Raw genomic sequence first — 26,525 nt, forward strand, 5'->3', positions numbered from 1 at the left:
GCATGGTGGGGGCTGGACAAGGTCTCCCAGGTCCCAGTGCCCGCCCTGTCCTGCCTGTGCCCTTGGGTGCTGTGACTCTGGATGCATCTTAGTTTCTGGGCTGCTGAGGGGTCTCCCTGTGGCTGGGGGCACCACTCCACCCGGGCACCAGACAGTGGAATGGCTGTTAGGGGAGGAGTGTGTGCCACCCCAGGATGCAGGCAAGGCAGAGGGGACCCCAGGGCATGTCCCCGACGTTCACTGGGACAGCAGGTGGCTTGGAGCCAGGGCCAGGCGGGGGGACACCCTGAGTTCTGCAGCTGAGTTGTGAGAGCTGGGGGTTCTGTGGCCACTCTCAGGACCCCAAGTGGCCTTTGCATTTGCTCATTTGGAAGGACCTGGGGGTCTCCTAATGGGGTCGCCAAGGCTCCAGGTTCTGGCTTTTGGGCAATTCACTGGACCCAGTAAGGTCACTGAGGGTGCCTGAGCTCTGTCCAACACGGCCAGTGCCCCCAGCGAATCAGGACACAGGTTGGAGTGTGGTGTGGGCCACCAGGACAGCCGAGACGGGCTGTGGGGCCACGTCCTGGAGTGAGCACTGCCCTGTGGTCCAGGCAGATCCTGCCAGTCGTCAGCGTCTCAGCAGAGAAGTGGCTGTGTGTACCTGCATGGTGGACCCGGCCTGCCTACCTGAGCAGGGTCTGGGTGACCCCCAAGGCCAAGGGCAGGAGGAGGTTGAGGGAAGTCGGGGCAGGGCCAGGGCAAGCTGAGGGCCTTGGGTCTGCTCCAGGCCCATGTCCCAGGCATGTGATGGGTCCCGTCTCTCACCCCACTTCTGTGGTGTTTCCGGTCGCTGGGGGGGGGGGGGCACTAGTCAGCCCCCGTGTCGTATGGACCCCCAGAATCAGAAGCAGGTCCTGTGCTGACCTGGGTGGGTACAGTAACCTCCGCTCCCGTGTGAGGGTCTGTGAGATCCCATTCTCAGTAAGACGGGGGTCTCGAAGACTGACTTCGACCTTCCTACCAAGGCTGCACTCAGAAACCCACAAACACATCCAGGCGCTGACCCCTTGAGCTGGAGTCAGCCTCGGGTCTAGAATCTGCCTCCCCACAGCTGGACCCGGCTTCAGCGATTCTCATTGGGAGGAATGGCAGCCATTCCCCCAAGGGAGTGACCACAGCCTCCCAAGACCAGGGGCTCCTTTCTGAAATTAGGCCACTAATTGGGCCGCTGGGTGAGAACACGCAGGGCTCTTTCCGCTGGCCTAGAAATGGCTGTCCCTGGCCTGAGGGGCTCCTGACCCACCAGGCATGGGGCTGTGCCACTGGGCCTGGCCTGGGGCAGGAGCATCGAGACCCCCCATTTACAGCCAACCAAGACCGTGGGGGAAGCACGGGAGGCCGGAGGCCCTTCACGCTGACTTTAGGGCTTGGTCCCACACTGGCACAGGGGGCTCTGACCCCTTCCTAGCGGGAAGCTGCAGCAGGGTCTCCCGGAACTGGTCTCTCGCTGTGGCCTCAACTCTGAGTGGGTGGGGGAGACAGCCCCCGACACCAGTCAACTCTCCAAGGAACAGAGGGATAAAGTGCTGAGCTGGGGACCCAGGACCAGCCCCGTCCTTCACCCGCCTGTGCCCTAGGCTCTGCAGAGGGCTCTGGCTGTCCTAGGGGGACCCTGTGGCCTGCAGGCCCCAAGCAGCCTGGGGGCGGTGGGTGAATGTGTGTGGAGGACATGCTGACTTCGCTCAGTCCCTGCAAACAAAACCGCAAACGTGGGGCCTGGGGAAATAACGAAGGAAGCTCCTCACCAAAGGAAGCTCACTCCACCTAGTTAACTGGAGCTCACGGCAACGACTTTTATGTCATCTGTGAAAGTTTCAAAGTGATTTTCAAAAACAATTTAAGCTCTTAAACCCAAGCACAGAAAGCAGAACGGAAAACTTCAAGGGATGGGGTGGGGGGAGGGGGGAGGGATAGCATTAGGAGATATACCTAATGTTAAAAGACGAGTAAATGGGTGCAACACACCAACATGGCACGTGTATACCTATGTAACCTGCATGTTGTGCACATGTACCCTAAAACTTAAAAGTATAATTAAAAAAAAAAAAAACTTCAAGGGAATCCCGGGTGCGTGGCTGTCATCACCTGACCTCCATTGTGTAGTCAGGGGCCTGCTAGGGGCTCGGCCGTAGCCACGCTCACACTGCAGCCTCGGGGTAGCGTGCCTGCCTTAGCTCGCTTTACTCTGAACAGCTGCAGGTCAGTGTGTGGTTACAGTTGCCGGAGGTTTCCTACTTAAGAGACGCCCGTCTCCTGAAAACCTAGGTATCTCTTTGCTAACCAGAAGCATGGCCTGAGGCAGGAGGCCCTGGAAGGACAGAAGCAGGCTGGGTGGTGGATCCCCACGGGCTCGGATGCCCTAGCTCCTGGCCTGAGGACTGGAGGTCAGTGTGTCACCAGAAGCAATGCCAGCTGGGCTCCCGGGGATGGGGTGCTGCCCCCATTCAGAACTTGAGTGTGTTTAAGGGGAACCGACAGGCAAAATAACAGCCTGCTGGGTTCAGAGGCCCCCACTGCTGGCTACACCAAATTACGCTCTTTCAAGAGCACCAGCTCAAAGGAGTTGCAGATTTTCCAAAATAGACACACATTTGCTCAGCCGAGGGTGGTGGGAGGCCTTGAGGTGAGACCTTTCCAAGGTCTGTGGGGGAAGAGGAGGGAGAGTGAGTCGCGCCTTCTGCCCCAGGCCACCCTCCGGTGTTGTGGTCCCTGGGGTGGCTTTCCTAGGAGCCCGTGATCTGCAGGGTGGTGGCCAGAGGCGTGCAGCAGCCTGGCTGGGCCTCTGGCTTTGGGTGAGTCCCTGCCCACACAGACGGACAGTTGCTTTGGGATGACTAGGCTGGGTGCAGTGGCTCACACCTGTCATCCCAGCACTGTGGGAGGCTGAGGCTAGAGGATCCACCCTGGAAGGTGGAGGCTGCAGTGAACTGTGATCACGCCACAGCTCAACAGGGAGACCTTGTCTCAAAAAAAACAAAAGGGGATGACAAAGGTCCTGTGATTTTGCCCAAGGACAACTGGAAGTTATGATGGTGTGTTCTGGCCTCTGCCCATCCCCATGTCTTCATTCAAACATCCCGGGCTGGGTGGCCACCACTGTAAGTGCATCAGGGCCCAAGGACCCGCCTGTACCACTAGCCACGGGACACGCTGTGAGTCCAGGTTGGCCTCTAAGACCCTGGACGGGTCACGCCGCAGCCCATCAGGGATCCTGGGACCCCCAGTGCAGGGGGCGGTCCTGCTGTTGCTTCCGGGGCTAGGGAAACCACGGAATGTCCGGTCTTCCAAATCTGATTGGCAAGTGGGTTTGGCAGAGCCCAGCCAGACGCTAGGATGGCCCGAACTGACCAGAAGCCCCCATGCAGAGGTGGCTGCTGGGGACAGCCAGGTCACCCCAACACGGGTGGGGCAGCTGCACACCCCACTTCCCACCCCATGGGTCACAGGCCTCGAATGTGCATTCTGCTACGTGGAGACCAGACCACAGGTGGCCAAGCTCCGTCTCGGGAAATAAGCCTGGGGCCCTGGGCGGCCGGCACTCACTTCCTGGCTATCTCCACCACCACGTGGGGCAGAAAGACACCGGCCTGGATTTCTGAGCTCCTGAACAGCTCAGGAACAGCGCAGCCGCTCGCAAACGTAGTGTGCGAGGCACAGACTGTTCCAGGGTCTGGCCTGCGCCCACAGGGAGCTCCTACCACACAGGCCGCTTCTCACAAGGGGACACCGTCCACCCCCAACCCCTGGGGCCCAGAGCAGCCCCAGAACAGACACATGCACCCCAAAAAGGGGGTCACTGGGGTAGATGCACGCATCTGGGGACCCTGTGTGTCATCCCAAGTGGGCCATAGCCCTGGGCATCTGGTCTTACGTCCCGGGGCTTTGCCAGCAGAAGCCTCCAGGTATGCAGGGTCTGTGCTAGAGGCCTCCAACCGGCCACCATGGGCTGTCCTCCCGTGTGGCAGCACCCAGGTCCCTGCAGCGCCTGAGACTCCTCACACTCAGTGGGCAGCAGAGAGCCCCTGAGCAGCCTCGGTATGTGCAGATGCACAAGGCTGGCAGGAGCAAGGGAGGGAGGGGCTCTGAGGAAGGCGCCTGCGTCCCCACAGATCAGTCACTTGATATTTGACATGACCTGCAAACGTTTTATTTGCAAAATACAGAAAGTAGACGACAAGAAGTAGCGGCTTAAACCTGTAATCCCAGCACTTATGGAGGCCAAGGTGGGAGGATCCCTTGAGCTCAGGAGTTGGAGACCAGCCTGGACAACAAAGTGAGACCCTATCTCTACAAAAAAATACAAAAATTAGCTGGGTGTGGTGGTGTGCACCTGTGGTCCCAGCTATTGGAGAGGCTGAGGTGGGAGGATTGCTTGAGCCTGGGAGGTGGAAGCTGCAGTGAGCTGAGATAATGTCACTGCACTCCAGCCTGGGCGACAGAGCAAGACTCTGTCTCAAAAAAAGTTGAGGCAGGGCATGGTGGCTCACATATGTAATCCCAGCACTTTGGGAGGCCAAAGTGGGCGGATCACCTGGCCAACATGGTGGAAACCTGTCTCTACTAAAAATACAAAAATTAGCCAGGGGTGGTGGCCTGCGCGCCTGTAGTCCCAGTTACTCGGGAGGCTGAGGCAGGAGAATCACTTGAACCCGGGAGGCGGAGGTTGCAGTGAGCCGAGATCATGCCATTGCACTCCAGCCTGGGCAACAGAGGGAGACTCCATCTCAAAAAAAAAAAAAAAAAAAAAAGTTTGGGCCGGGGGCGGTGGCTCACGCCTGTAATCCCAGCACTTTGGGAGGCCGAGGCGGGCGGATCACGAGGTCAGGAGGTTGAGACCATCCTGGCTAACACGGTGAAACCCCGTCTCTACTAAAAAAAATACAAAAAAGTTTGCCGGGCGTGGTGGTGGGCGCCTGTGGTCCCAGCTACTGGGGAGGCTGAGGCAGGAGAATGGCGAGAACCCGGGAGGCGGAGCTTGCAGTGAGCCGAGATCGCGCCACTGCACTCCAGCCTGGGCGACAGAGCGAGACTTCCTCTCAAAAAAAAAAAAAAAAGTTTGGAGCCACGCGGCCACAAGCCTCTTAAGGACGCCTGGAGCTCCCAGAGCACCCAGGAGCTGAACGAGGCAGGAAGGGTCCTCCCTACAGCCTCTGGAGGGATCGTGGCCCCCATTACCTTTTCAAAATGTCACCTCTCCCCGCGGTGTGACCCTCAAAAGCTAGATGTGCCCAGGAGGAAGCAGCCCAGGCCGCACACCTTCCCTCCCGCTCCCTCTGGCCGCGGGGCCTCAGCCAGCGCTGCTCCCTGACCCGCCTGTGCCCTCGCCAGGGCCCCTCGCCGCCGCCTCCTGCCGCCTCCCGATATGGCCAAACACCGGGGCGCGAGCCCCGCGTGCAGGCGCCGGGCCTGGGCACCTGTGGCCGTCCCGCCAGCGGCCGTGTTCTGTCCCTGCATTTAGAGAAGGAGGATGGCAAAGGGACCCGCCCGCGGATCCCTCTTACAGGTGGGGACACTGAGGTGAGACGGTCAGAGCTGGCCGCAGGGCGTGGCGGGCCCTCCAGGCAGTCGCCCAGACCACCCGGACGGCCCCGCTCGCAGCCTTCGCCCGCGCCCGCCAACTTTTCAACTGACCGTCGCGCGCCGTTTACTTCCGCCTTGGGAGATAATTTCCGGGTCCCGGCAGGAAAGGGTCGGACGCGCACTGTGGCCGCCCGCGTGACGTCAGCGCTCGACGCAGCCATCTTGGCTCCTGGCAGCGGCGGCCCAGGCCTCGGTCGTGGGCTGGGCGGCCATGTTGGAGTCGGGCAGGGGTCTCATATCCGGTCCCTCTCCACTGGCGATGATCGATTGCATTTGATGGACGCGGCGCTGGTCGAGAGTCGCTCGCATTGCTCGACACTTTCTGCAACTCCAGGACCGTAAAACATCTCGAGGATGGCTAAAGGCGCAGGCTCCTGCAGAATCAGATGATCCAGAAGGATGCCCGCTGTCTTTTTGGTCCATTTCAGTTGTAAACCAAGAAGTAGCCGGGACAGGCCTCGGTGGGCTTCGGAGCGTGTCTCGGCAAGGTCGAGGTCGCGCCTGGGGGACAGGTCGATACCTTTCTCCAGAGATGGTTTTGAGGCCTCCGTATTTAAAGGGGGAAAGCGGGCTGCGGAGCCCACGGTGGGAAGAGAAAAGGAGAGGTGGGGGGTGGGTGGGGGGGCGGGGGTCGCCGATGATGCGTCCCCAGGATGAGGGAAATGGAGAGTGAGATCTGACCTCGCGTCTGTAGTTACCTGCCCAGCAACACAGGGAGAGGCAGTAACTTGCCCGGCTCCGTCTTCGGCTTCGTTCTGTCCTTTTGGCAGCCTGAATTGGGGTCCTGAGCTTTTACTTTCACACCGTCCTCCACAGTTTCCTAAATGGGATCTGGAATGCTTCTTCCCTGGCACACCTGTGAGATCTGAGGCAGAAGCCAGTGTACAGAAACAGGCGTCGCATCAGTAGGCATTCTCCAGAGGCCGACCAATGTATTGGAGAGAGAGATGGATAGACGGATGAGAGTGGATTTGTTAGGGGGATTGGCCCATGCGGTTAGGGAGGCCGAGAAGTCCGGGGAGGGATGCCATCTGCAAGCCGGAGACCTGGGATGCTGGCAGCCTGGCTCGGTCCAAGTCAGGAAACGGAAGAACCGGGGGAGTTAAAGGTGTGACTCTCAGGCCAGGGCTGAAAGCTGAGAATCCAAGGAGCCGCTGGTATTAAGTCCTGGAGTCCCAAGGCTGGGGGCCCTGGGGTTCTGATGTCGAAGGGCAGGAGGAGGAAGAGAGAGTCCTAGCGCCAGGAACAAGAGCAGAACTCCTTTTCCCTCTTTTTTTTTTTTTTTTTTGACAGAGTCTCGCTCTGCCTCCTAGGCTAGAGACAGAATGCAGTGCAGTGGCACAACCTCAGCTCACTGCAGCGTCCACCTCCCAGGTTCAAGCGAGTCTCCTGCCTCAGCCTGAGGAGTAGCTGGGACTACAGATGCATGCCACCATGCCTGGCTAATATTTTTTGTATTTTTTAGTAGAGATGGGGTATCACCATGGCCAGGCTAGTCTCGAACTCCTGACCTCAAGTGATCCGCCTGCCTCAGCCTCCCAAAGTGCTGGGATTACAGGCGTGGACCACCGTGCCCAGCCCCTTTTTGTTCTATCTGGGCCCCCAGGCGATTGATGGTATCCACCCACATGGAGGGTCTTCCCTTGGTCCCCCAACCCCCAGGCAGGCTCCTCTGGAAACCCCCTCGCAGACACACCCAGAAGCAGCGCTTTATGAGGTCTCCAGGGATCCCTTCACCCAGCCAAGTAGGTGCTTGAGACGACCCACGGCAGGTCAGACATCTCCCTCCTCGTCCACTAGGACAGTGTCTGATTTGCCCTCTTTCCCTCCCGGCATAAGCTGGTCCAGAGAATTGTCACAAGACAGAGTTACACATTTACTTTAAAGATCCTCGTGGGCTTCATTCGTGATGCTAGATTCGGGCAACGCTTGGCTCTACAAAGAGCAGGGAGTGCCCTGGGGGGCTGAACAGAGGAGGCTGGTTTTCTAGACGGAAGGGCTGAGGAAAGCGGAAACAGAAAACACGGATCGCTCACTTCGAAGCTGCCTTTCTTGTAAAGGTGAAAGCAGAAGAGAACTCCTTATTGTACCGGCCAGGACCGGCCTGTGTGGGGATTTGGCTGTTATTACTCCTGGTTTCTCAGAAGTTCAGATAAACAACTTAGCTTCAGTTTGGCGACATGGAACTTTTTTTTTTTTTTTTTTTTTTTTTTGAGATGAAGTCTCGCTCTGTCGCCCAGGCTGGAGTGCAGTGGCGTGATCTTGGGTCACTGTAAACTCCGTCTCTCCGGGTTCAAGTGATTCTCCTGCCTGAGCCTCCCAAGTGTCTGAGATTACAAGCATGTGCCACAACACCTTGCTAATTTTTATATTTTCAATAGAGACGGGGGTTTGCCATCTTGGCCAGGCTGGTCTCGAACTCCTCACCTCAAGTGATCCTCCTGCCTCGGCCTCCCAAAGTGCTGGGATTACAGGCATGAGCCACCGCACCTGGTCACCAATGGCTTCCTATAGATTTCATTTAACAGAAGGAAGGGAGGGGAGGGGAGGCTGTGGTAGAGGCTGGGGGATTTGAGGAGAGGCTGCAGAGGTTGCTGTGGGTGAGGAACGGGTCCCCTCCGGTTCCCTGAGGAGGGCTGGGAGACGCAGTGAGGTCTTTCTGATGCAATTTTCTATGAAAATGCTGCCCAAATCTGGACCCCATGGTACCTGGGCTTTGAGGGTTAGCAGAGCCTTTCATGATGTCCCAGATAGATCCTGCCGAGGCCTCAGTAGAGACGGTGCAGCAGGGAGGGTGTGGGACAGGTCTGGGTAACTTGGGACATGGAGCCAACAGTATATAGGGTGTTCCTGGTGGCTTCTCCCAAACAGGCCACATCAGGATGTCCCAGGGAAGTAGCACAAACCCAAACTGCATGTGCCCCCTTGGCCCAGAACCTCTGGGCTCTGGAGCAGGCTCGGATCTATGGAGGGTTTGCCTTTGGAGCTTCCCTGGGACGTCCAGTGCGCTCTGGGCTGCCCCGGGCTGCTCTCCGCCCAAAAGGAGGCTCCCGCACTGAGGAGCCAGCAGCCAGAGGACTGCCCTGTGGGGAGGCAGACCTGGTTCTCGGGACACTTGATGTGGATGGGGACTGGCCGGCCTCTCCCTCAGCAGGGAGGAGGTGTGGCATGGAGGGGAGGAACGGCTGTCCACACGTCTGTGTTTGCCTTGGGCTCCTGGCTGGCTCTGCCACTTACTAGGTGGCTGGCATGGGTGAGTGGCCCAACCTCTCTGAGGTCTGCTCGTTAGAGGACAGGGAGGACAGTGCTGCCCAGGGCTGTCGGGAGGGTTGACTGAGACGCCGTGTAAAGTGTTTGCACAGTGCCTGCCAGGGGGCTGGGGGTGGTGGCTCATGCCTATAATCCCAGCACTTTGGGAGGCTGAGAAGGGAGGATTGCTTGAGCTCAGGAGTTCAAGGCCTGCCTGGGCAACATAGCAAAACACTATCTCTCAAAAAAAAAAAAAAAAAAAAATTAACTGGGCATGGTGGCTCACACCTATCATCCGGGCTACTCAGGAGGCTGAGGCAGGAGGATCTCCTGAGCCCAGGAGTTTGAGGCTGCAGTGAGCTGATTCCAGCCTGGGACACAGAACGAGGTCTTGTCTCTAAACAAACCAAAAAACATGAATACTGGCATATGCAAAGCGCTTAGTCATAGGTGAACTTAAATGGAAACTATTAATTGAAATCAGGGCTTTGGCCAGGCACTGTGGCTCACACCTGTAATCCTAGCACTCTGGGAGGCTGAGGCGGGTGGATTGCTTGAGTCCAGGAGTTTGAGACCAGCCTAGGCAACATGATGAAACTCTCTCTACCAAAAATACAAAAATTAGCCAGTTTCTTAACCCAGTCTCAAAAAAAAAAAATTAAAAAGTTAAAAAAAATTGGAGGTTACATGGTTCTGGATGGGATTTTTTCTGTTGCCTAGAAATTGTATCTAAGGCTTAAATGTGAAAATAGAAAGTACAAAGTACTCCCATGACCGAGGGTGGGACGTAGCCTCAGAACGCTGGGGTCATCATACCTGCCCAGTCCTATGCGAGAGGCTGAGAGAGGCTGGCGCTGGTGAGACTCAGTGGCTGGTGGGGGCTCAAGCTCTGTGGTGAGAATTCTCGCCATGGTCTTCAGTTACCCCTAGAGATGCCTGCAATGGTGTGGGCTGAGTCCCACTCCCCAGACGGGGAGGTGGAGGACCGCAGAAAGCCACTGCACCCACAAGAGCAGGACAAGGAGAATGGAGTGAGCTGGCAGGGCAGGGGCTGGGGGCACCCCCACACCTCAGGAGCAGGCGGGCAGGCTGCTAGTCTGAGAAGAGGCCACGGTCTTGCTGCTCCCAGGTGTGGGGTGTGAACATGTCAGACTTGAGACGCTCTTGTGAAGACCCACTTCAGGGCTGGAGCATGTTGTGGGGTTGGTCAGAGACAATCCTCAAAATCCTCTGCCTGGAACCCCCAACCCCCACTCCACCAGGGCAGGTGCAGGAAAGAACAACCAAATATATTCCAACATCGGAGGACATGCAGGCTGCACACATGCAGTCAGCCCACAGAGCAGCACGTTGGGGGTTGCAGCCAAGGAATAAAGTGAAGGGGGTCTTGAGAGAGTTGTGTTTACAGTTCCCAAGGAGATAAATGAGGGAAGAACAACAAAGAAGCAAGAACAGGGAGACATGCAAAAAGAACAAGGAGTTACCTTCACATGAAAAACATAATTGTGGCCGGGCGCGGTGGCTCACGCCTATAATCCCAGCACCTATAATCCCCGAGGCGGGCAGATCACCTGAGGTTGGGAGTTCGAGACCAGCCTGACCAACATGGAGAAACCCTGTCTCTACTAAAAATACAGAATTAGCCGGGCGTGGTGGTGCATGCCTATAATCCCAGCTACTCAGGAGGCTGAGGCAGGAGGAGGTGGAGGTTGCAGTGAGCTGACATCGCGCCACTGCACTCCAGCCTGGGCAACAGAGTGAGACTCTATCTCAAAAAAAAAAACCCAGAATAACATAATTGTAGAAATAAAACCTCACCGATGAGTTGAATGACAGCCGAATCCCTGCTGTGGAGTGAAGGAATGAGCCCTGACAGAACCCAGAACCAGGGAGGTTCCCCCCACAGGGAGAAACAGTCGCTCACTTGATCAGGTGCGGGCTCCTCAAGGTTGATTTGTTTGCTTTTCTGTGCGTAAACATTTGGCTTCATAAGACATAGAATAAAACCGTGTCATTTCTCATCCTACTAAAAACCAGTCTACCAAAAAATGCCACAATGAGCCTTTAGATACCTATAACTTTATATGCGTGTGTGTATATGTCATATATATCTCATATGGGGCTGAGCGCTCAGGCCGTGCTCCTTGGCGCAGTCGTGGCTGGGGACCTCAAAGACTGCGTGGGAGTCCCCGGGGTCCGTGAGGCCGGCAGGAGGCAAGGAGAGGCTAAGACCCCCAGGGAGCGCCCAGGCCTGAACGCCTCCTGCGCCGCTGACCCTGCAGATGCTGCCGTGGGCGGCGACCGCACGGACGTCCCCTCTGCCATTGCTGCGGGACCGGCAAGGAGGCCGGAGCGACACGGCCTCCCCCTCCCCCTCCCTGGGTCCACCCCGGCTCCCACGGTGGGGAGCGGCCGGCCTGGAGCCCCTGTGGGACGGAGTGGAGGTGGAGTGAGTGCCCGGAGCTCTCACGGGGTGGGGCGGTTCTGCCCCCGGGGGGCGCTGGCCGGCATCTGGAGACGTCTGCGGTCTCGGCTGGTGTTGCCGCAGGCATCTGGCTGCTGGAGCCCGGGGGGCCGCCCAGGACGCTGCGACCCGCAGGACGGCCCCGCCGCGGAGGGCGGCCAGCCTGAGCCCCCAGTGCCCCAGGGCCCGGGACCCCCCTGCCTGCCCTGGGCGGATCCCCGGGGCCACGCGGTTCGGGCCGCGCTCCTGCTCGCTGGGGTCTCCTGCCGTCCTCGCCGTCACCACTGGGTGGAGCCGCAGGTCCGTGTGATCGTCCCCGTGATCCCGGGTTCCGGAAGGATCTTCACCCAACGCTGGCCCAGCCCGGCTCCTGAACTCCGGTCTCAGGACCCGTCACAATCCTAAAACCATTGGAGCTTTTGTTTACGTGGGCGGCCGCTGTGGACATTCACTCTACTAGAAATAGAGCATTTAAAAATGTTCACTTTTTCACGTAAAAATAGCGATGAATCCATTGCATGCGAACATAACATTTTAATGAAAAACAACTGTTTCCCCTTAAAAAAAATGTAGTGGGAAGAAACAGGAGGCGTGGCTTTGTTTGTGCTGGATTCTCATGTCTGCGACTGCTTGCAAGCCTGTGGCCTCTGGAACATTCCGCCCCACACTTTCAGGAGAGTGGGAAGGAGGCCAGGCACTGTGGCTCACGTTGTTAATCCCAGCACTTTGGGAGGCCGAGGTGGGCTGATCACCTCAGGGCAGGAGTTTGAGACCACCCTGGGCAACATGGTGAAACCCCATCTATACTAAAATGCAAAAATTTAGCCAGGCGTGGTGGCGGACGCCTGTAATCCGAGCTACTTGGGAGGCTGAGGCACGAGAATCACTTGAGCCCTGGAGGTGGAGGTTGCATTGAGCCGAGACTGTGCCATACCATCACACTCCAGCCTGGGCAACAGAGCGAGACACAGTCTCAAAATAAATAAATAAATAAATAAGAATGGGAAGGAAACCATTCTTAGAAGTGTCATGAAAACAGGTTTGACCTCAGGGACCCTGGAAGCTTTCTGGATCCCCTTTGAGAAGCATGGTCTGGACACAGCTGCCAGATGCCTGTTGTGGGGTCTTTACCAACATTGCTTTGCTTGATTCATTCAGAGATGGAGTCTTGCTCTGTTGCCCAGGCTGGAGTACAGTGGCACAATCTCGGCTCACTGCAACCTCCGGCTCCTGTGTTCAAGCGATTCTCCTGCCTCAGCCTCCCGAGTAGCTGGGATTACAGGTGTCTGCCACCACGCCAAGCTATTTTTTTGTATCTTTAGTAGAGATGGGGTTTCACCATGTTGGCCAGGCTGGTCTTGAATTCCTGATCTCAAGTGATCCACCTGCCTTGGCCTCCCAGAGTGCTGGGATTACAGGCGTGAGCCACCACGCCTGGCCGTGCTTTGCTGCTTTTAAATCTTTTTGTTGAAGACGAGGATCAGACATACGTTATTACAGTTTTCAGAGTAGAAACCAGCTTGAGAAAATCCTATTTATAACCACAGTCACTCTGGGAGGCGAGACTCCTCAGTCCAGACTGACTGAGGTTCGGATTGTTGGGAAATTACTCACAGAAGTCCCAGAAGCAGCTGAGGAGAAGTGGGGCTGAGATGGGGGCCTGTGAGTACAGCCAGGCTGTGCAGAAACTCGGAGTGTGGTGTGTGGGCCACTGGGGCTCAGCCAGGCCCGTCTCTTCCCTTTGAGGTCTGTGGAAATGCTGGGCTGATGTCATTATGGGTGAATCCTGCTACCTTAAAAGTTTTTTTTGAGACAAAGTCTTGCTCTGTCACCTACGCTGGAGTGCAGTGGTGTGATCTCGGCTCACTGCAACCTCTGCCTACTGGGTTCAAGCAATTCTTCTGCCTCAGCCTCCCGAGTAGCTGGGATTACAGGCGCCTGCCACCACGCCCGGCTAATTTTTGTATTTTTAGTAGAGATGGGGTTTCACCACGTTGGCCAGGGTGGTCTCGAACTCCTGACCTCAAGTGATCCCTCTGCCTCAGCCTCCGGAAGTGCTGGGATTACAGGTGTGAGCCACCGCGCTCAGCCAAAAAATGTATTTTTTTGAGACAGGGCCTCTGTTAGTCACCCAGGCTAGAGTGCACTGGCACAATCCTAGCTCACTGCAGCCTTGACGTCTCCTGGGCTCTAGTGATCCTCCCGCCCCAGTCTGCTGAGACCACAGGTGGGTACCACCATGCCCGGCTAATTTTTTAAAGTTTTTTTTTTTTTTTTTTGGATAGAGATGAGGTCTCAGTATGTTGCCTAGGGTGGTCTTAAACTTCTGGTCTCAAGGGATCCTCCTGCCTTGGCCTCCCAAAGTGCTGGGTTGACAGGAATCTTATTACTTTAAACAAATAACAGGTTTTCTTTTGGGCAGCCGTGGATTTTCAGAAACACTGAGGAGACAGTGCCAAGCCCCTGTCTGTGCCCTCCCCGCAGGGTCCGGCGGAGGTCACGCCCCACACTGGTGCGAGCCGGGATCGACGCGGTTTACCAGAGTCCTCGGCCTTCACTGAGGGGCCTTTCCCCATCCCGGGACAGTTCCCGTCTGGCTGCCTGAGCCCCCCTGGGCTGTGGCCGTTTCTTGGACTTCCCTTGGTTTTGGTGGTCTGGGCGGTTTTGAGGAAGGAGGTCGGTGATCTGGGCGATTTTGAGGAGGGAGGTTGGGATTTCCTAGAGGGTCCCTCAACCGGGGCTTACCATACTTTTCTCGAGGCTAGAAGGGACCTGTCACCTTCCCTGTAGGCACCCGTGTCTCTCTCCTGGCACTGGAAGGAGGTGAGGGGAACCCCAGAGAAGAGGTCACGTAGGGTCAGGCCTGGAAGCCAACAAGGAATGGGGCCAGGGGAGGCCTGGTGCCCTTGGGAGGTGCAGGGGTCCCTGGAGAGAGCTGAGCACCAGGAGGGGTGCAGAAGGCCGCCCCTCCACACCTGCTGTGCCCCATTTGTTGTGGGTGGGGGCAGGGGTCTACCTGGTGGGAACACGTGGGGTGGCTCCCCTCCCCGGGCCTGGGGCCTCCTCTCAGCAGGGAGCAAAGGCTGCACTTTCTTTCTTTTTTTTTGAGACGGAGTCTCGCTGTGTCGCCCAGGCTGGAGTGCAGTGGCATGATCTGGGCTCACTGCAAGCTCTGCCTCCTGGTTTCACGCCATTCTCCTGCCTCAGCCTCCTGAGTAGCTGGGACTACAGGCGCCCACCACCACGCCTGGCTAATTTTTTGTATTTTTAGTAGAGACGGAGTTTCACCGTGTTAGCCAGGATGGTCTCAATCTCCTGACCTCGTGATCCACCTGCCTTGGCCTCCCACAGTGCTGGGATTACAGGTGTGAGCCACAGGGCCCGGCCCGAGGCTCTGCTTTCGTGGGGGGCTCTGGGTCTCTGGTGGCTGGACTCGGCAGAGGGTCCAGGTGTCCTCTTGGCTTTTCTGCACAGGCCTCAGCCCCCGTCAGGCACCCTCTGCCCCGCAGCCTGCCTCGTCCCCCGCAACAGGGCTCGCCCCTCCAGGTGGTCTCACGGGAATGCACGCTCCGGCTGCCTTTCCCTGGAACCCATGGCGGCTTTTCTGAAGGCTGCTTCTTGGTGACTGGGGGCTCCTTGGGGCCGTCCCCAGCCTCAGGCTGCTGCGTTGCAGCTCAGGGACCCCGAGGATGGAGGACCCCGTTCTGCTGCTGAAGACTCGGAGTCACCTGGCAAGACAGAGCGAGAAGGGGAGGGTGCCTGGCACGGGGACTCTGTCTGCTGCCTCGCACCTCGGAGGACGCTCCGGCCAAGGCTGGGAGGGGCAAGTGTGGCTGCAGCGCACGGTGGCGAGGGAGGGTGAGGATCTGACCAGGAGGCGAGGAGGAAGGCTCTGGCAAGACGCAACCCTTTGGCACCACTGCCGGCCATCCCCTTGCTGCCCACCGTCGCCTGCCAGGCCCTCACACCTACCTGGTCCTGGTGACAGCCCGTATGTGAAAAGCCTGTTTCCTCCCCTAGAAAAAGCACATTTGGTTCTGTTCTCCACTGACACGTTTTTAGCTGAGTGACGATGGAGGCTCCTGGCTTTTAACAGACGTTCTTAACGAGCCTCTGCTCGCTGGTGACCAGCAGGCACGGGCTGACCGACGGTTTTACACACCACATCTGCATGGCGGCGGCCGGACGGCCCCACGTGGCCCAGGCAGGAGGTGACGGCAGCGTTTCTCGCCGCCTTTGCTGAGCGCATCTCTCATCCCCTCTCTCCTGTCGACTTGCAGCTTCCTGCAGACCCTCGGCCTGTCTGCGGCCCCTCGCCCGCGGCCTCCTCAGCTGAGGTTTCCTATAGCATTAAAAGCAGGAAAGAACCAGCCCTGCTCCCCAGGAACTGAACTTCTGTGGCTCGTCTTCAGAAAAGCCAGTGTTGAGTCAGGCTCCTCAGGGGTGCTCCAGCTGTGGGGAAATGACATGAGCCAGACCTCCTTGTTTTTTTTTTTTTTGAGACTGTTTCGCTTTTTTATCCCAGGCTGGAGTGCAGTGGTGTGATCTCGGCTCACTGTAACCTCTGCCTCCCGGGTTGAAATGATTCTCCTGCCACGGCCTCCTGAGTGGCTGGGACTACAGGCGCCTGCCGCACATCCAGCTAATTTTGCATTTTAAGTGGAGATGGGGTTTCAACATGTTGCCCAGGCTAGTCTCAAACTCCTCAGCTCATGCCCTCCTTGGCCTCCGAAAGTGCTAGGATTACAGGTGTGAGCCACCGCCCCTGGCCCGAGACTTTCCCATTTTAATGCCCGCTCGCCCCCTCCTTCCGCCCCCACAGGGCCTGGGGGAGCCTTCTCTGTGCAGGACACAGGCCGAAGCAGAAGGAGGCGGGAGGAAGGAAAGCAAGGCCGTCCTTGCTGACTGCATCCACGAGCCTGCTATGTCTGAATGCTGGCTCACCTAGAATTGGGGGGCTCAGGGACAGGACTAATTTTGGAACCAGACTGCCTGGGTTCACACTCTGGTGGTGTTACCTTCTGCCTACGTGGTTTTAACCTCTTGTGCTCTGGTTTCATCACTTGTGAATTGGGGTTAATGGTTCCTACCTAACAGGTGTGAGGATTAGATAAACGGATACATGGAGAGGGCACGTGGTCAGTGTCATGTAAGTGTCAGCCAAAGATGATGGTGACGATGGTGGTGAAGACTGTAGTGATGATGATGGTGAAGACTAGTGATGATGATGGTGAAGACTGCAGTGATGGTGATGATGATGGTGAAGACTGTAGTGATGGTGATGATGGTGGTGAAGACTGTAGTGATGGTGGTGATGGTGAAGACTGTAGTGATGATGATGGTGAAGACTGTAGTGATGGTGATGATGGTGAAGAATATAGTGATGGTGGTGATGGTGGTGAAGACTGTAGTGATGGTGATGATGGTGAAGACTGTAGTGATGGTGATGATGGTGAAGACTATAGTGATGGTGATGATGATGGTGAATATAGTGATGGTGATGATGATGGTGAAGACTATAGTGATGATGGTGGTGAAGACTGTAGTGATGATGGTGAAGACTGTAGTGATGATGATGGTGAAGACTATAGTGATGGTGATGATGATGGTGAACACTATGGTGATGGTGGTGAAGACTATAGTGATGTTGATGTTGGTGGTAAAGACTGTCGTGATGGTGACGATAGTGAAGACTGTCATGATGGTGACGATGGTGAAGACTGTCGTGATGGTGATGATGATGGTGAAGACTGTAGTTATGGTGATGATGGTGAAGACTGTAGTGATGGTGGTGATGGTGAAGACTGTAGTGATGGTGGTGATGGTGAAGACTGTAGTGATGGTGATGATGGTGAAGACTGTAGTGATGGTGATGGTGGTGAAGACTATAGTGATGATGATGGTGGTGAAGACTGTAGTGATGGTGGTGATGGTGAAGACTGTAGTGATGATAATGGTGAAGACTATAGTGATGATGATGGTGAAGACTGAAGTGATGGTGATGGTGAAGACTGTAGTGATGATGATGATAGTGGTGAAGAATGTAGTGATGGTGATGATGGTGAAGACTATAGTGATGTTGATATTGGTGGTGAAGACTGTCATGATGCTGATGATGGTGAAGACTATTGTGGTGGTGATGATGATTGTGAAGACTGTAGTGATGGTGATGATGGTGAAGACTGTAGTGATGGTGATGGTGATGATGGCCCTCACCATCTTGGCTGTACCATGTCCAGGTTGCTGTCAGGACACAGCCTGAGGATGCCAGACCTCCATGTTGCAGAATCACCTGACTTTCAGTATGGAATACACGTGGACTGTGAAGTAATAATATTCCTTTTCATCTCCCTAAAGTCATTTCCCTTAAATCAGAAAATAGGCATTGAGAAAAGAATGTACTAGTGGGTCCCACTTAAAAAAGAGTAAGTTGAGTGTGAACTCAAGCAACAAAGCTCAACTTAGAGGATTCCTGTTAAGTCATGGAAGGGCTCACCGTTGGGTCCTCCCTGGTGGCCCCAGTGCATGTTGAACCTCTGGGTTGTGTGCTTTCTAAGCCCATGTCTCTTTCAGGGAGTTAAGAACACTTGTGCCTATTTTTGGGGAGGGAATTTATTCATTATTCTAGGTGTCAGGTGTAAGACATTACTCATGATAATTTATCAGATGCTCAGAGCACAAGCTCTGTTTCACCGAAAGAGTAAACCCAGGAGATGCTGGAGTGGGGGGTGGAGAAGCGGTGGAGTGATGGTAGGCGCGATGCTTATCTGACGTGTGTGTGTTGTCTGAGGTGCCTTTGTCCCGGTAGGAGCCACTGCAGGAACTGCTCAGAGCAGATGCACCCATGGGTGAAGCCGGGCGGGGGCTGCAGGGCCCAGGAGGTGGTGGGGGTGGGTGCTTAGTCCCCCCCTTAGAGGGGAGGGGTCCTTTCTGGGTGATGGAATGTTCTGGAACCAGATAGAGGCAGTGTCCACACAATACTGGGAATGTGCTAAATGCCACAGGATTGTTTGCTTTAAAATGGTAATGTTTTTGTTATGTACATTTTATGATAAGAAGGGAAAAGCATTAGTGAATGCAGAGATACAAGCAGATGCTGCTGGCATGGAGGCCGGGGTCCCATTCCACCCTGTCACCAGGGCCAGCCCGTCCTTCCCTTCCCCATAGGGGGATCCTGGTCTTCCGCCTTGACCAGTCCCCACCTGCTGCCCCGAGTCCCACGTTGGCGGCTGTCCCCTCCCCAGGTCTGGCAGCGTGCAGGCAGGCCTGGGTCCCCCTGAGTCTGTGGACAAACATGATCTGGGGACACCAGCCCCTGCCCAAGCCACGAAATTCAGGGAGAGTGGACGCCACCCCTGGTGTCCTCGTGCTGTGTCGGGAAAGGGATGCCGTGGCAGGGACACACCTGAGCGTCCAACCTCATCCTGGGGATGGGGGCGGGGTGGGGCTCCACATCCCTGCAAGGCGTCAGGAGCTGTGAGCCTGTAACAAGTCATTCCGATGCTGGCTGAGCGTGGGCCTGCTGAGAACCCTGGTGGGCAAGCCACTGTCCCATCCACGGCACCATCGTCCTGTCCACGGCACCACCGTCCCGTCCGTGGCACCACCATCCCGTCCACAGCACCACCATCCTGTCCGTGGCACCACAATCCCGTCCACGGCACTACCATCCCATCCACGGCACCACCGTCCCATCCGTGGCACCACTGCTGGCCTGGCCAGGATGCATCCCTGTGGTGGGGCTGCCCCTGCTCTGAGGATGTTTGCAGCTGCCTCAGCCTCCACTCACCTGATGCCAGCAGCATCTGTGATTCGAGATGGGCAAAAACATCCCACGTTGCCCCGGGGTGCCCTGGAGGGCGGAGTCACCCGGGGTCTTCTCTAGACAATGAGAAGTCCCGATGGGGCACTGGTGCTGATTCCATCTGCGTCACAAAACCCTGCCTCTTACCAACCGGCGGGTGCTCAGCTGGCCGCCTCTGCCTTTCCCCCCTCCCCCACAGACCCTGTTCTGTGCACCCCAGAAAGTGGGCTGACTTTTGTTCTTCACCGTGAGAGCTTCCGGGAAGCAGAGGAGAGCGGGATTCCTTCCTCCTTGTCCCTCTCCGAGCGGCAGGGTGATGGCTGACAGCGTCGGGGCAAATGTGTTGCTTTGAGAGGCTGAGAGGAGGACCCGTGGCCCCCACCCTGTCCCAGGTGACTTCGTGCTGTGAGTCGCAAACGGCCGTGGATCCCAGAGCCAGACTCCGGGTCCGCCCAGCCCAGGGGGAGGCTGGACTGCCAAGCTCAAGCACGCGGCCTCGGTTCAGGGACAGGTTCCCCGTGTGGCGAGGGGCATGGTGGTCCGAGAGCCAGATGAGAACCCGCTGCCTCTGCGCGGCCGTGCCCTCTGGCAGCTCGGGCTGGAGGGAGGTTTGCACGGCTGCTAGACATCTTCCTTGCAGGATCCCTGGGGAATTCTAAATTTCAGTCACACTCTCTAAATTTTCATTAAGAGCCTTCACCCAGAGAAAATGATGGATTAGATTTTATTGTTGGAAAGGAGCCAGATAAAATTAGATGCCTCTTTTAGCTCCCAGCCCCCACGCCTCCGTTCTTTCCTAAAACCTGTACTTTTCTCCCTTGTTTCCCATCAAACCGGGATTTGAGAATGTTTGCTAAAAGCGATTACGTACAGCCGCTTCCTTTGAGCGTCTGCTTTTATTTTCTGTGTGATTTCGCCGTCGTTCCACTTTTTAAAGTCCGGGATGGCTTTCGGTGCTGAGCGCTGTGGGTGTGAGAGCGAGGGTGGCTTGTGGTCTCTTTGTCCCCTTCAGGAAAGCGTGTCAGAATTTTACAGCTGAAAGCTGGTAAGATATTTGCTGCACAAAAATAAATTAATCTGATTCCCCATCCGCCTCTCCTTCTCCCTCCCAAGTTCTCTTTCTCCTTGATGTGCTAACGTGCTTCTTTGGCCACTGAAATACAATTCAGGGTTTGCCACAAAACTGCTGTTTTTAACCTGGCTGGGTTTCCGTGGGCTGCGTGTGCTGTGGCTGCCACTGTGTCTGTGGATGGTGAATTTTAAAAACAGATGTCGGGCCGGGAGCAGTGGCTCACGCCTGTAATCCCAGCACTTTGGGAGGCCGAGGCGGTTGGATCACCTGAGGTCAGGAGTTTGAGGCCACCCTGGCCAACATGGGGAAACCCCATCTCTAGTAAAAACACACACACACACACACACACACACACGCACACACAAAATTAGCCGGGCGTGGTGGTGGCACCTGTAGTCCCAGCTACTTGGGAGGCTGAGGCAGGAGAATTGCTTAACCCGGGAGGCAGAGGTTGTAGGGGAGCTGAGATCAACCACTACACTCCAGCCTGGGTGACAGAGCGAGACTCCGTCTCACAAAAAGAATAAGAGGGTGGGGGAAATGTGTGAGTTTTAAACTAAAAAATGTAAAAGCCGTTTGAAGACTCACCAGGCCGAGGAGGGAGGTTCTCTGAGGAGCAGCTGTGCCGTCGGGGAGGGGAGGGTGCACACACATGTCTCTGCGTGTCTGTGCGTGTACACGTATGTCTGTGCATGTTAGCACGTGTACCTGTGCACATGTGTGAGGTGGTTTTGGGAGACCTGGCCCTGGCTCTGCCTCTGCTTACAAACACTGAGGATGTGGCTCTCAGGCCAGGTGTGAAGACTCCCTACCTGCCTGACCCCGTCGCTTCCAGGCCTCAGACCTGGCGCCGCGTCTGTTTTCCAAAGCATCTCTGCTTGGCTCCCCGAGTCTGTCTCATGGGTTTCGCCGCCTGATTCTGCAGGGGGGCTGCCCTGCTCTGAGGATGTTTGCAGCCTCCTCAGCCTCCACTCACCTGATGCCAGCAGCATCTGTGATTCGAGATGGGCAAAAACATCCCACGTTGCCCCAGGGTGCCCTGGAGGGCGGAGTCACCCGGGGTCTTCTCTGGACAGTGAGAAGTCCCGATGGGGCACTGGTGCCGATTCCATCTGCGTCACAAAGCCCTGCCTCTTACCAACCGGCGGGTGCTCAGCTGGCTGCCTCTGCCTTTCCCCCCTCCCCCGCAGACCCCGTTCTGTGCACCCCAGAATGTGGGCTGACTTTTGTCCTGCAAGGCGGGCCCTTGTAGGCTGTGGTCTTCCGTGCAGGTTGGTCTCCCAGTGGTTGCAAAGCTGGTTCTGGCGGAACCCCTGCCCTTGGGCTGCACTCGGGAGGTACCAGTCACTGCGCCCAGGGATTTCACGGACCTGCTTGTCACTACGCTTCCCGGAGTCACCCCAGGGATTCTGGGAGGGTCCCTGTTGCACAAACAAGGAAACCGAGACACAGGACGGAAAACGGGCCGGCCTCTGCTGCCTGGGTTGTGCTGGAGGCCACGGGGTAGCTCTGGAAGCTGTACGTGTCACCTTATGCCACGGGTGCAACGTCATGCAATGCACACACACAACATGCGCGCACACAATACGTGTGCAGACAACACATGCACAACACACACACAATACACGCACACACATGGACACACGCTGCCATGCACAGGAACACACCCCTCCCCTCATGCCACACATGTGACAACTGGAGCCGGGATGCGCGTCCTCGGGGGACCCTGCTGTTTCTCTCTTTGCCCCCCTGTGTCCTGGGAGAATGTGCTCCAGGAACCTTGCAGCAGACAGGACCTGGAAGGGTGTCCCAGGCCCGGGGAACAGCCCAGCTCAGGCCTGGGGCGCGGGCAGTCAGGCAGGGGTCTGGCCCAGTCCTAGCGGGGGGAAGTGAACTCTCAGCATCCAGGGTACGGCTGGGGCCACCGTGCCTGGACCCAGGTCAGACAAGTCACTCACACATCCCGAAACCCTGCCAGAGGCTGGAAGCCAGGTGCATTAAATGTGCTGAGATTTACGCGCCCAGGGCGTTGGGGACGTGAACCAACAGTTTGTTCAAAAGCAGACACCTGCCTACAACAGGGCTATTGTAAAGCTGGATTCAAACACTGAGACTTGTGTGATGAAACGGACCCAGGGTTCATGTTTCAGGCCTGAGGTTGGAGGCAGGGAGGGACGCCAGGCCGAGGCCTCGTCTCCTGGAGGCTCTGACCCCACTGGTGCAGGGTGGCATGTGGGCAGGGGCACCTTGGGAGAGGAGGTTCGATGGGGAGTACAGGAGGCGCTTTGGGTGGGAAGACTGAGGCCTGGGGGGCACTCAGGAGGACTCTATCCTCAGGGGCTCTGTGAGCTAGAGTGGGGAATAGGGGAGTGGACCAGGAGCCTCTGGGTGGTCGACAATGGGAAGGCCCCTGACCTGGGAGGCTGGGGGCCATCACCGTGGCAGCCCCATGCCCTCTGGGAAGGTCCTCCGCTCTCTGGGTGGGGTCCGTGGGACCGTGTTATGAGCAGGCCCCTGATGGCGGGTGGGATCCTGTCCCTTCGTTCCTACCCAGCCAGGGGTGACAGTTCCGTCTTCCTCCTGCATCAGCCGACAGCCCCTTCCCAGGAGCTCTCTGAGTCCGCCTGCTGCTCCGGGGCCGCTGCGGTGAGCACGGGGTGAAGAGGCGCGGCCCTGCCTATACCAGCACTGCCACTGCCCACTGGGGCCCACATCCCGCCCACAGCGGCCAGGGACAGACGTCCTTCCTGTGTCTTGTGTCCTGTGTCCCTTCACCACCACCAGCCTGGCACGTCCTTTGCCCATTCCCACTCGGGCACTGCCCTGAGATGGGGCTGCCCCACACCTGGGCACACACCCGGCCCGCACCTGGGAAGGCCTGGGTCCTGTTGGCTGGGAAGAAGTGGGCAGGTGGGCTGTGGAGTAGGCAGTGCTGTTTGCATTGCTGCTGATCAGAGGTGCCTCCTGCTGCTGTGTGAGGTGGCCGGGTCTCCCCGGAGTCTCTACGAGGTGCTCTCAGAGAGATTCGAGGGGCCCTGGGCCTCTGGCTTGTGTGTGGGGTGATGTGGGAGTACGGGGAATGGAAGAGCCTTCTTCCTCCCCCACCCTTAGGAAAGAAAAACAGTTTCCACGGGGCCAAGTTTATTTTATTTTATTTATTTTTTTGAGGCAGAGTCTCCCTCTGTCACCCAGGCTGGAGAGCAGTGGTCCGATCTCAGCTCACTGCAAGCTCCGCCTTCTGGGTTCACGCAATTCTCCTGCCTCAGCCGCCCGAGTAGCTGGGATTACAGGCACCCGCTACCATGCCTGGCTAACCTTTTTTGCATTTTTAGTAGAGATGGGGTTTTGCCATGTTGGCCAGGTTGGTCCCGAACTCCTGACCTCAGGTGATCCATCTGCCTCGCCTCCCACAGCACTGGGATGACAGGTGTGAGCCACCGCGCCCGGCCGGTGGTAACTGATTTTAAAGTGCGCGCTTGGGCGGCGTTCAGCACATTGCAGTGTCAGGCGGCCCTCGCCTCTGTCTAGTCCTGAATGTCCTCATCACCCCAAAAGGAAACCCTGTCTCCATCAGCACTGGCTCCCCACCCTTTCCCAAGCCTGGGAGCCTCCACGACTCTTTGGCTTGGCCTGTTCTGGATGTTTTGTAGAAATGGGGTCAGACACTGTGTCCCTCTGAGCCTCCGTCACTCGAGGTCCTGCCTCAGGTTTCATCCCGGCGTGGTGTGTGCTGAAGCCTCCTTCCTTCTCGTGGCTGAGTGGCGCTCCATGCGTGGCCAGCCTGCGTGTGGTTCGTGGCTCGTCTGTGAGTGGACGCTGGGCTGCTGGGCTGTTGGTCGCGGTGTGTGAGACGCTGTGGTTGTCCATGCACCGCCTCTTGTTGGACAGAGGTTTTTGTGGTGCCTGGGCGTGTACCCAGGAGTGGTGTTGCAGGTGGGTGTTGTGGGTGGTGTGGGAGGTGTTGTGGGTGGTGGTGTGGGTGGTGTGGGTGTTGTGGGTGGTGTGAGTGTTGTGGGTGGTGTGGGAGGTGTTGTGGGTGGTGTTGTGGGTGTTGTGGGTGTTGTGGGTGGTGGTGTGAGTGTTGTGGGTGTGGGAGGTGTTATGGGTGTTGTGGGAGGTGTTGTGGGAGGTGTGGGTGTTGTGGGTGGTGGTGTGGGTGGTGTGGGTGTTGTGGGTGGTGTGGGTGTTGTGGGTGTTGTGGGTGGTGTTGTGGGTGTTGTGGGTGTTGTGGGTGGTGGTGTGAGTGTTGTGGGTGTGGGAGGTGTTATGGGTGTTGTGGGAGGTGTTGTGGGAGGTGTGGGTGTTGTGGGTGGTGGTGTGGGTGTTGTGGGTGTTGTGGGTGGTGTGGGTGTTGTGGGTGTTGTGGGTGGTGTTGTGGGTGTTGTGGGTGGTGTTGTGGGTGTTGTGGGTGGTGGTGTGGGTGGTGTGGGTGTGGGAGGTGTTGTGGGTGTTGTGGGAGGTGTTGTGGGTGTTGTGGGTGTTGTGGGTGGTGGTGTGAGTGTTGTGGGTGTGGGAGGTGTTGTGGGTGTTGTGGGAGGTGTTGTGGGTGGTGGTGTGGGTGTTGTGGGTGTTGTGGGTGGTGGTGTGAGTGTTGTGGGTGTGGGAGGTGTTATGGGTGTTGTGGGAGGTGTTGTGGGAGGTGTGGGTGGTGTTGTGGGTGTTGTGGGTGGTGTGGGTGTTGTGGGTGGTGTGGGAGGTGTTGTGGGTGGTGTGGGTGTTGTGGGTGTTGTGGGTGTTGTGGGTGGTGGTGTGAGTGTTGTGGGTGGTGTTGTGGGTGGTGTGGGTGTGGGAGGTGTTGTGGGTGTTGTGGGAGGTGGTGTGGGTGGTGGTGTGGATGTTGTGGGTGTTGTGGCCTCGGGAGGGAGGGCATTTGGTTCACTGCGGTTCCCAGCCGGCTTCTCCTGTCATCAAATGCCGAGTGCCCATGCACGGTCCATACTGGGGTTTGGTACCTTCCACCTACGGATTAAAAACGTTTATGGACCTCTGCTTTCAAAACACCCAGGCCGGGCTTGTCAGCAGAGCTGGTTTCACGCCGCCTCCTCTTTTCCGAGGTAGGTGAGACTCTGGGCAGGGAAGGAGAGAAGGGGACCCTGCCCCTGGATGCGCCGGAGCCCAGCCCGGCTTGTGGAATGAGGCTGCAGGAGCCTGAGATCAGGGGCTGCAGGGCCTGCACCACGGAGGGTCCCCGGGGGGACGGGACAGCCTTCCCGCCTCTTCCAGCCCCTGGCGCTCAGTTGTGCCTTAGCTGTGGCCTCATAGCTCCAGCCTCTGCCTTGGTCGTCATGTGCTGTGTCTTCTGACTTTGGATTTAGGGTCCGTCCTGGTCTGGTATGACCACGTCTCAATGACATCGGTAGGGGCCCTGTTTCCAGGCAAGGCAGCTTTTTGACATTTGAGTGGTCGGAGGCACTGTTTAGCCACCTTGCTGCCTCCTCGTAGGACTGAAGGGCATTTTTCCCTTGAGCAGGAGACTCCACACACGCGGACACTGATGTTGAGCTGCAGGGCTGGTCACTGTCCCCCTCCCGTGGCACCGCACGCCACGGCCCGGCACCTTCTGCCGTGGCTCACGTGGCCTTGGGTCCGGCCCCTGCCAGAGGCTGAGGCCCCAGGGACCCCGCTGGGCTGGAAGGTGCTGCAGACACAGGCGTTTTTAGATAAGCGGGAAGCTCCTGAGAGGAAGCTTTATTTTTACTTTCTTCCGGCCTTTGTGGGTTTTGGAGATGGCCTTTAAAGATTTCTTTTTGATTTTATCTCAAAGAAGATGCAGGAAAGCCTGTGGGTCAGGCTCCAGAAGAAATATCCGGGAGGAGGGCCCTGAGCCTGGACTGTGGGGCCGGGAGGAGGCCCCTGAGCCTGGGAGTGTAGGGCCGGGAGGAGGCCCCTGAGCTTGGGAGTGTCAGGCGGGGGCTGCAGGGGTCCCAGGAGGAGGCGCTCCCAGCCCTGCATGGTCCTATGGCTGCAGTCCCTGCCTGGGCCTGTGGGCCTGCTGTGTGGTGGTCCTGGGGCAGGGCTCACAGAGCCTCACTCCCTAAAACCCCAGCCTGTGTCCCTGAAGGGCCCCCTCTCCTTAGAGGGGTTTAGTCCAACCAGGTGGGTGAAGTTGGCCTGCGTTGCTGGGCTGGTTTCAAGGGAGGGCTCTGCCCACCGTCATCACGGGTCAGGAAAGCCCTGCTGAGCCCTCTGTCCTTCGACTTCTGGCCCAGTGAGGCACCTGGAACACTCCGCGGCCCTTTTGAACGTCACAGAGGCTGCCGGGCATGTGGGGACGGGGACTCGCCCGCTGGGAACAGATGTGGGGGCCCCAGCTC

At 57.3% G+C, this 26,525-nt stretch overlaps 1 protein-coding gene across 1 annotated transcript; it reads left to right on the forward strand.

Annotated features, from left to right (window-relative positions):
* Nucleotides 1-3,375: 3,375 nt before the first annotated feature.
* LOC134738503 (proline-rich protein 25-like) lies at nt 3,376-11,645 on the forward strand. The gene is given in 5 exon segments (XM_063653947.1): nt 3,376-3,843; nt 5,371-5,545; nt 11,154-11,330; nt 11,333-11,440; nt 11,443-11,645. Coding segments are annotated over 5 exon segments (1,131 nt in total).
* Nucleotides 11,646-26,525: the final 14,880 nt, after the last annotated feature.

The sequence above is a fragment of the Pongo pygmaeus genome, chromosome 18, assembly GCF_028885625.2.
Source record: "Pongo pygmaeus isolate AG05252 chromosome 18, NHGRI_mPonPyg2-v2.0_pri, whole genome shotgun sequence".
Classification (NCBI taxonomy): domain Eukaryota; kingdom Metazoa; phylum Chordata; class Mammalia; order Primates; family Hominidae; genus Pongo; species Pongo pygmaeus.